A 10,377-nucleotide genomic window follows, 5' to 3' on the forward strand; every position below is an offset into this window, starting at 1 on the left:
GCTTCCCATACTTCCTGTCATCAAAAGCCTCTGTGTGCATCCACCCATGACGAGAGACCACAGTAAAAAATACAAATATTGACAACATATTCCATGCTAGGTTAGTGAATGGGTTATATATGGGTTTAAAACATTTAAAAAAAATAATAATAATAATAAATGATTATACATATATAATTTTGGACATTAAACCTCTAAAATTAAAATTAAATCTCATTCAATAAATGCACAGCAAAACAGATGAGTTTTGAGTTTGTTTTAGCAAATCTGGTGGACATAATAAACTCCCCTTGTTTTGTGTGAACCCTCAATCCAAATGATCTTAGTGGTCTGCTCAGTTAAATATGTACTTACTATTATTACAACAAAAAATTAAGCATAATAACATGCAAGTAGCCCAAAGCTAAATCCTAATCCTAACCATATAGTGAGTACATATCTAATTACTCAGTACTTAAGTGTAATATATTACACTGTAACAAGTACACCTTAGAATAAAGTGCTACTGTTATATCTGTAGTGGCTGTGATTCATAATGTTGTTAAGAAGACTAAATAGCTTATGCTCTGTAGCTCAGTAGCGCCCTCGTTTGGTGTTTGTTTGTAATATGTTCTACATTTATTTCTCATAAATATCGTCTGAAACTCTTTATTAAAAATCCTAAAAAAAATATATCACTTTATTTTGTTAGATTCTTTTTTTATTTTTGTGAAAGCCAACCTCAGGAGGGCAAACTATACAAGGGTTTTATTTGATATGGTATGAGATACTTCAAAGTAAAATAAACCAGCAATAATAACAGAAGAATTTGTCTTTACACTTTACACCATTAGTCAATTAAAGAGTATTAACCGATACAACTTCGGATTATAATAATGTTGAAATATAATAATGTTGAAACAGATTAAAGGCTTTCAAACTATTTTTCACTTAACTAATGTCAACAAACAGAACCTTATTGTTAAGTGATGCCAAAATTGCCATACTGTGCAAAATAAAATAAGACAAAGTAAGATTAAATAAGGCCTACTAAAATAAAATACACCAGAATAGGTAACTGGGTCAAAGGTTTAGCTTACATTAAACTAGCCTAGCTCGTTCAGGACTAAATGTTGGTTCATAACAGACTTGACAAATCGATAGAATTTGAGTACAAACAAAAAATTGCCAAGACAGTAGCTATTATTGAGTCTAAATCATGTTGCTTTTGCAATTTTTACTTTACCAACTTTTAATCCCCATAAAATGAATAATGTAATATTGTATGATTTTAACTGCAGCATAGTTAAGGTCAAGACCACTGAGACTGGACAGACCAAATCTCCATGTTGATTTTGGCCTATATCCTGGGTACACTGTGCTCAAAAATAGTTTTCATGACAAGCTATTTTAACAAAATTCACAGGATCTGTGTCCTATTCATGAAAAGCAGCATGCATTTTACAAATATAGTACAGCATTCAGGAAGCTTGTTATCACCGTGTTCCCATCGCGTCCACTTTAACCATTTACCAGCTGTTTTTGTTTGCTTTCATACTGTTTACAACAGTCCCAGCGCTGATGAGACATATGCAGAGGAATGTCGTTGTATTCTGTCGAGTGAAATTACAGCGCTGTTGATCATCCTCCTGTGTTATGAATAAAATAAAAAAAAATGACATGCACAACTCGCTGAGATTTCAGATCACATTTAATGATTTTCATTCAAGAGCAGATTCACACGAATCTTCCTCTGGTTAACACTTCGATGGCATTTCTCTCTTTCAGTCACAAAAAGTATTTTTGTCTCTCTCATACACACGAATACTTGTACAGACACACCTACAGAGGAGATCTTTAGGAGAACGCACACCATCAGCTGTAAAGCACATGCCAACTGGGCAACAGTCACAAAAAGACCTAACTAACCAAGAACATGATGTACAGAGCGGTTGAATTTAAGACACACGTTTTTAGAGTCCTTGCGCAAAGGACTTGACAATCTCCCTTTGGAACAATCTTCAATTAAAAATCCACAAGCACCAATGTCCTGTATCTTAAAAGAGAAACTGACAGAATCAAAAATAAAACGCTGATCTATTCCACTGGTATGTAACTGCAAGTAAAAGGAACGCACGTCTCATTAAAAAATACACAGCATTAGAAATCAAAATAAATTCACAATGATCAAGACCACATTTGAAGTGTTAAACTGTTAAAATCTTCTTCTCATCTATACATGTGTTAGGTTAGATATATCAATAATATTCCCTTTTGGAATACTAAAAGCCTAACAGTCAAGAGTAAAGTCGTGAAAGCTGCAACAAACATCCATAGCGGAGCGGTTTGTTATTGCTTTCCTGTGTAGATATGGAAATGTGATCCAAAGCACTCGTATGTTTGGGAGGCAGTCACCATATTCGCAGTAAAAAATCGTCATAGTCAATTCCTGGCATCACGAGTATGGTGTACTTGTATAGTATACTCACATAGTATAACTAAATTGTCAGTTTCTATGTATTATTTTTTTTTTTTCAAGCAAATCCACAGCAGCAAATCTGCTGCTACCATCAACTGCTTAAAGACAAAACGACAGACTTGCAAAAAACTCGCAAAAGCTAAAGCTACCGAGACGTGTCACGTTCTCTTTGGCACATTCTGTCACTGGGAAATTTCTACAGTTTACGTTTTTGTGAAAATGCCTTCAAATTGGTACAGGGAAAAACATTGTTAAGAAAAAAAGTCTCAGACTTAGCACTTTACGATCAGAAAAACTAAAAAGATATAGGTTTTATATATACACGAACACTCCCTAATTCTTTGCAGATAAAAGTGCGTTAACCTTTTACTCTAGAGAAACATTCAAATGTAGTGTAGCCAAAAAGTAAAGCTCGTTCAACATTCAGATGAGCCATAATTAGGGTTCTCTTGAAATGCATCTGGGGGAAAAAAAGTGACTTTTATGAGCATAAAATACTTCAGGCCATCAACTTGTTCCAAGGCAGTTTCTCAGAAAGCTTCATTATTTAAAAGTAACAAAGAAGTCTTTTAGACAGCTGCGTCGACTGTTTCATTTAGAGTTTACTTTGTGCCAAGCACAGGATTAAATGGAGAGAAAATGGAGCGATCTAGGATCGGATTAATCAAAGCATGAAGCTTGTGCAAACTTGCTACAAAACAATGAGCCATACAAAAAAGCAACAAAGGCATAAATACGTACGGTTGAATACAACTGGAAAGCATGACAATTTGCATGCTCATTTTGTTGGTCATGTGCTAAAACGATGCATTTAACTAAGTGTGCTTAGCTTATTTAAATATTTAGCAGCAATTGGTTCCAGACAAATTTGATCAACCAAGTGGCAAGATTCAAATGACATTATCAAGGTCTAGATTGCAGTGGGACTGCAGAAAAGAAAAGCCATGTCCTGTCAGGACACAAACCCATCTTTGTCTGCTTAAAACGAACATCGTATATTTTGATAGCTGCATGGCAGTACAGCCTTGTAGTCAATTATCACAGCTGAAACAGTTAACTTTTAACAGTTAACACAAACTGTGAACTTGTATATGCTAGAAACAGATAAGCTTTGTTTCAAACGGTCAAGGCTTTTTGTTTAAGTGCTTCATAGTGAAAACCATTTAAGGGTTAGCTTTATACAGTATCTGTGCCTTTTTGATTGTAATTCTCTACTTTGCTGACCATTTAAGAATACATTTGGTAAGCTAAAGAGTTTTGTGAGATATTTTCAAAAAACAAATACTAGTCATTGGGCATAAGGGCCAAATAGCTTACAGAACTGAACTCACCACATACTCATCAAAGCTTATCCACAAAACAAATGTAATTTGTATTATACTGTGACTTTTTCTTGTTCATAAATTACGGCCGACAAAAGGGAGATGAGAACTGTCATGGCAACACACCTACCTCGCGCCTGAATCATAACAGATGCTCGCGATGTAGGTCAGGGTAAGTGGGTCGCTAGCTGAGATTTTTCGAAAAATCTCTCCCTTTGATCAGAGATTTAAATAATCAAAGATGAGTAATACAGAAACAAATCATGTAAATGACTGCCGAAGATGATGGCATCTTATACATATGTAGGAAGGACACATGGCCTAATTAGCAGGAGAAGGAACTGGCTCTGCTGTAGCCGGCCGCCCCGCTGAAGCTTGGCTGGGGGCGGGTGTAGGTGTGGAGGCTGATGTGGGTGTAGTTGTGGGCTTCGGGGAGGGTGTGGACGGGGTCGTGGAGGGGGCTGTGGTCGTAGTTGACGTGGAGGTAGCAGCTGAGACTAGGGGCTTGGGATCAGGTGCGTCACTTTGGGCGGGACTGTCGTTTGCAGGTGAAGCAGTCTTGTTGTAGTTAAGATTGAGGATGTGCTGCTGTAGGTGCCTGATCCAGTCCTCCTGTACCGAGAGAGGGCCGTGAAACTCCACGTCACAGAACCTAAAAGAAATGGATTACAAATAAATGACAATTGTTTCTGAGGGCTTACACATTTACAGCTATTTTAATCATACCATCTAGACGTCATGTCTAGTTATCTAGTTGAAAGATATGCTGATTATGAATATAATTTTACTTCGCAAAACATATCAATAAATATAAAACAAATAAAAAACAATATAGTAGCTCTAATAAAAAATACAATTAATAAAAAATATAAATGTTCATGCTTTAAGGTCATGTTCTTGCAATTAAGTAACCATTAACTGAGACTTTTGACTCCAATAGCTACTCATATGCTTATTATTAATAGTTAAAAGTTTAGGTATGATGTAGGATTAAGGAATCTAAAATATAGCAAAATTGGGTATTAATATGTGCCTTATAAGTACTAAAAAGCCAATATTCATGTTAGTTAATAGCGAGATCTGGTCCTTAACAGTGTTACTATAACAGTTCATTATAACACCATAAATTTGTGCAATATCGTGTTGTCTTGGTACCAAAATTTTAGTATTCGGTACTGATACCAGTGAAAATCCATGGTTCTCTGTACCAATTTTGGTACCAATGCAAAACAAAAACATGCTAATTATTTTTTTTTACTACACTTTTATTTAATCCAAACTATGTACATATTTAGTTTTAAAGGGCTTTTGAATTTTAAAGCCAAGAATAACAACTAAGTTAGCTGAAAAAAAAAAAAAAAGCCCAGAACTGCTTTTCTGACTGATATGACACAAACAATATTAACCATTTGTACATTCTCTAACATGCATATTTTAGATTCAAAATTCATTTAAAAGCATCCGGTGTTTAAAAATCTAAAATAGTACATATCATCATGTCCACCTGTTTTTTTTGACCATGATAAAGTTATAGGAGCATTAAATAGTTAATAAATAAACTTAATTCTAATAGTCATTATATTAGTGTTAGCCCACTAATGCTAACGAAGAAGCACTCTAATACCAGCGTTAATTTCAATCTGACATAAAAATAAAAAAAATATATATATTCGTAACAGTGTTTCCCACAGCCTTGCACTCTATTTGTGGCAGCATATATATGCAAATTCACCATCTTCCAGCAGGAGGCGCTTGTAGAGTGAAAGAGAGAGGTTTCTCTGGTAACGGCTGCAATCAAACAAGTACTGAGCCTGGGCTCACAAACGCTTCTCAGGCATTACAGGCAAGAAGTGACATCCATAATTTTCTGAAGACAGTCAGTTTCCTTCAGAAACACAGTGATATAAAAACACACATGCCATTTTTTTTTACTTTGACACGTGCAGTGCTCATGTTTATTCAACAAAGTAAAAGCCTTTTGGAAAATCGATTTGCACCGGTCAGTTTTGAAATTGTGGCGGATGCCACACGTTTTTTAATGGGTTACACAAAACTAACTTGCTAGAAGTCTTTAATTTGATTTGTCGCCACGTCTCACTGCTGTTATGAAGAGAGTGCATCTGCGCACCTTTCGCATCAAGAACCAGGTTGACCGGATACTCGGTACTACTGGTACTTTAAAAAACCTGGTACCATAACATTTAATTTTTTTTAGTACTGACTTGGTACTGAAGTACCAGGTCTTTTGACAACACTAGAGCAATATTTGTTTTTATGCTCAATAGCGCAAGTATAGCAACACGCTAACATCAAATGAGAGCTGAGGGAATGTAAGAAAATTGCTTGTTGCCACATGGAGATGCTACAATTGTAGATAAGGCAATTATAAATATTTTACTAAACAGAGAAAAGTATCAAAACAAATATGTTAAAGAGTGGACTATTCTAACCATTACTTATGTGTATTATGCAGTCTTTATATTTATTGCCATATCATGTTATTAGCTTCATCATGCTAGCTAACTGGAATTACGCTACGTTTACACTAGTGCTTTTTGTTTTAGTAATAAATACCTTTTTGCTACAGTTACGCCTGTTCTTTATACTACTCTGGCATTTAAGACCCTTGAAAACGGAGGCTTTTCAAGGGCCCCGTTTTCATTTGAAAACTCTGGGGTGGCATTTCAATGTAAACAGACCAAAACAGAAACCTTTGAAAACAATGGCCTGGCTGCCCACATTTGCACTACTGTAAACATAGCCTTAGTTGTAAGCTGGGCCTGTAAGAAGTGCTGTTTGTTAGCACATGGAATTTCTTCCATTCTAGTTCTAAAACAGAACACTTACAAGGTTCCATTTTGTTTAGCATGCTAGTAGGCATTCAAGATATCAAGACAGCTCACTAGGTACATTAGATCTAATTTCCAAGTACAGATCTAATAAATGCAACTCACCGGCACTTAAGTGAGTAAATTTTACCCACAAGTTTAACCAGTGGAGTGGAGGGGGGCTTTGGCACAAGGGCAGGAACGGTACTGGAGCGAGGTTTCGGGGTGCCACTCTCTCCCACCCCTCCTTCAGCATGGGATGGATGTTTAAGTGGGCGTCTCTCAAATCCTGAAGAGAAAAGAGAAATTGTTAGATTAAGTTTGATTTTCTAGGCAGATTGGGGAAAAGGGATATGAAGAGATTAAGGTGAAGCTGTGCTCAGACCTCGTGGTAAACGCACGTTGAGTTCACTATGCGCCACCTGCGCATGTGGAAGTGCATTATTGGAATGATGAGTGCCAGGCTGTGGAATAAGGCCATGCTGAGTGGAACTTCCACTCCTGCTTTTTGCGTCAGTTCCCCGTGATGACAACCCCCAGGGACAACTTTTGACATCCCGCCCAATTGCTCTCTTTTGAGGCAAAGTGAGAGATGCCCATTTGGCCACAGTGGGCTTTTGGGAAACAGGAGTTGTAGAGTCAGAGTCACGGGATGGTGAGAGAGCAGAACCACACCTCTGCAAAAGATTACAGCCATTTTAATTTATATTAAAAAGCAAGCTTTTAAACTTCAAAGCAAGAACACCACAGAATTGCAATGACTAGGTAGGGAAGTAAAAAAATCACAAAATTGTTCCAGTTGCTTTCATACTTTCTTTTGGGCATAGCGGGCTCCTTGAACATAACTTTGCTGCATCTCTGCTGCCTTCTGTGGACGGCTGCGTATCCAGGCACTCAGCGTCTCGATAGGCGAACCATTTACACACCACTCTGTCACTCCAAACTGACGTAAATGTGCTCGAGCATGACTGGCCAGTGCCTTCCGGTTCTCAAAGTAAAATCCACAGAGTTCACAACTGGCATCTGGAAATGAAAGTAAAAAAAAATGAAGTCATATTGTTCTTGAGACTATTCACACAGCAATGAAACCAATAAATATTGTGCCAAACATGCAAACAATGAGTACTTCACAATAGGACCAGAAACATCTAAAGATAGGGCCAGTCTTTATATCCTCTTTTTTTTTTTTTTTTTTTTTTTTTACTTTTAACCAATATCAGAAACTATTTTAAGTCTTGGAATTCTCCACTTGGGTCTTACATTTATTTGAGAGTCATTCTTTTGCAAACATGGAAGCAAAACAGGCACTGCACTACAATTTTATTTTCAAACAATTATTTTCAAAAAAGAACCAAATAAGGAGTTAGCCAAAAATATAACCTTACCCATGTGGCCTACCCCATGTTTCTCCACTGAGGCTTTACCCCTAAAGGAATAGTCCTGTGGGGGAGGTGAGAAATTTTTAGATTGAATGAGCAATGCTTTCTCTCCTGGCTGTCCCTCCTCCACCAGTACCTTCTTCTTCATAGGAGGCACTCCAAAAATCTTCCCCACAGATGAGGTAGAGGACAAGGCAACGCTTCCAGCCCATGCTTATGAAGACGCGAGCCAGAGTGAAGCAGGTTAAGAGGTGACTTTCGGGACAGGGCAGACGACTGATAGCCTGGACTGTTTAATGAAATCCCACTGTCCTGTCCTGGTTCCTCCTTTATGCCAAAGGCAACAGATGCAGGGGTAGTGCCTTGTCTCCTCATGACTTCCCAAAGTGTGTCAATGGGAGAGCCGTTCACAGACCACTCTGTGATACCCATATGCCTCAAGTGTGAACGTGCATGGCTTGAGAGGCCTTTGCGGTTTTTCAAAGAATTCACCCAGAATTCCACAGCGAATATCACGGGAAGGTTCCTTCTCCTGAGTCATAACTGAAGGAGAAAAACAGCAAAAAGACAACAGATTGAGCTAGGAAAGATTCAGTCATCCTTTAAAGATCTTTGAAAAGGCTAATAGTAAAAAAAAAAAAAAAAAAAAAAAAAAAAAAAACATACCCAAGTTGACAGGAATAAACATTATCTGAGTGTCTAAACTGGAATGTAGTGGCTCTGGGTTGTAGCTTTCATTTACTCCCATGTCTGATCCTTTTCATTGTAACCTCCACAATTTCAGGCTCTGGTTTTCGGTTTAACGAGCTCTAACGTTTGGGGAAGAGCTGGCAGTAGATGTCCGAAGGAGACATTTTGCGTGTAGTAGGCTGGTCGTGGCTGGGAGTTTGGGCAAAATGGAAAGACGGGCGCCCAAGCACATTCCCTGGTGGGGAAGAAGACTGGACTGTGGTCCGAGGCAGCCCAGGATTGGAGAAGAAGAGGGGGATTTGGGGGACTTCAGAGGTTTGATGGATGGCAGGCCTCGACGGACTATAATATCTTTTAGTGTGTCAATTGGTGAGCCATTCACAGACCATTCTGTTATCCCAAGTTGGCGCAAATGGGAGCGAGCGTGACTGGAGAGGCCTTTGCGGTTCTCAAAAAAGTTCTCCCGCAGAATTCACAGCCCACGTCTTTCATTGGGCTCTGGTAGAGAACAATTTATCATACTTTAGTCAGTTTTGGTGTGTAAATTACCTAACACAATTGAGGAAGGCAAATGATAAACAAAACATGCAAAACATATAAAGTTTGTTACCTATAGGAAAGGACATAACTTCTCCACTACTGAAACGAAGTACTTGCAATGAAGACGCTTTTCAGGCTTCTTTGGGGGTGGGCCCAATAAAGGGTGGGAAGAAGTTGAGGTAGCTTTTAGAGCCAATTGTTGTCCTCACCAGAAGTGGTTGCTGTTTTATATAGGACAGGGCTGGAGGGAAGTGATCTTTTAGGTGAAGTGGAAGTGGAGGGTAAAAGGGATGTCACCGTGGTTCTTCCTGGGACCTCAGGTCTTCTGGAGGCATCTGATAGAAAAGAATTTGCTCTGTGCTTAAAGTCATCAGTCAAGATGAACCGGTTGAGTTAAATCAATGGGGAACCCTTAGATTCCTGAGTAACTCAATCCCAAAATGGCGCAAATGGGCACGAGCATGACTAGAGAGGCCTTTTCTTGTTTCAAACCATGCACCACACAACTGGCAAATAATGTCTTTAGAGTCCATGCTCCATCGCTGGAAAGTGGTGAGCGGAAGAGAAAAGTTAAAGAGATTGTAAGAACAACAGACAATAAACAAGCAAAAGCAAAGCAAATTGAAGACCACAAGACAACAAAAACAAATCACAAACAAATTATTGAAATTCTTTATTAGTGTGTAGGACATTAAATAACTTCTTACTAAGATTCAATGGGGCATCCGTATCTTGCGGTGCCCAGAATGGTTTGTTCGGACTAGAAAGGTTGGTAGGCTGGTTCTTTCCTAAGGTCTTATGCTCCTGGGATCGCAATGGGGAAGACACGGGTAGTAGGGAAGAGATGGGAGCCTTTCTCAGCACTGGGGAAGGGGACCGAGACTTTACAAATGGAGAGGATGGCAGGGAGCCAGCTGCAGAGTGAGTAGTTGGTGAAGAGGAAACTTTAATAGCGGAAGCCGCAATAGAGAATGGGACAGGGGGCTTGGTGTCCAGCAGTCCTTCTTCAGTTTCAACATCTTTTGTGGGGCTGGTATAGGAACAATAGGGGCATGGTGCTGGAGCTTTTTGGGAGATTCCACAGTAGGGGAGGTGCCAGTAAAGTGTGTGTAATGGAGCGTTCCTTAGTGATCTGGTAGAGAAGATCAATGGGTGCACCA

General features: G+C 38.7%; 1 protein-coding gene and 1 pseudogene across 1 annotated transcript; both read right to left on the reverse strand.

The window, feature by feature from the left end:
- Positions 1-3,010: 3,010 nt before the first annotated feature.
- LOC113067532 (protein Wiz-like) lies at positions 3,011-8,362 on the reverse strand. Its single transcript, XM_026239913.1, has 7 exons — positions 8,296-8,362; positions 8,124-8,200; positions 7,994-8,048; positions 7,420-7,631; positions 6,994-7,285; positions 6,735-6,897; positions 3,011-4,432 (listed from the first exon to the last, which is right to left on the reverse strand). Exons 1-7 carry the CDS (start codon positions 8,360-8,362, stop codon positions 4,102-4,104), a joined length of 1,197 nt encoding a protein of 398 aa, XP_026095698.1. The 3' UTR covers positions 3,011-4,101.
- Positions 8,363-8,786: 424 nt separating this feature from the next.
- LOC113067533 (protein Wiz-like) overlaps positions 8,787-10,377 on the reverse strand; it is a 3,017-nt pseudogene continuing 1,426 nt past the window's right edge.

The sequence above is a fragment of the Carassius auratus genome, linkage group LG28B (assembly GCF_003368295.1).
Source record: "Carassius auratus strain Wakin linkage group LG28B, ASM336829v1, whole genome shotgun sequence".
Classification (NCBI taxonomy): domain Eukaryota; kingdom Metazoa; phylum Chordata; class Actinopteri; order Cypriniformes; family Cyprinidae; genus Carassius; species Carassius auratus.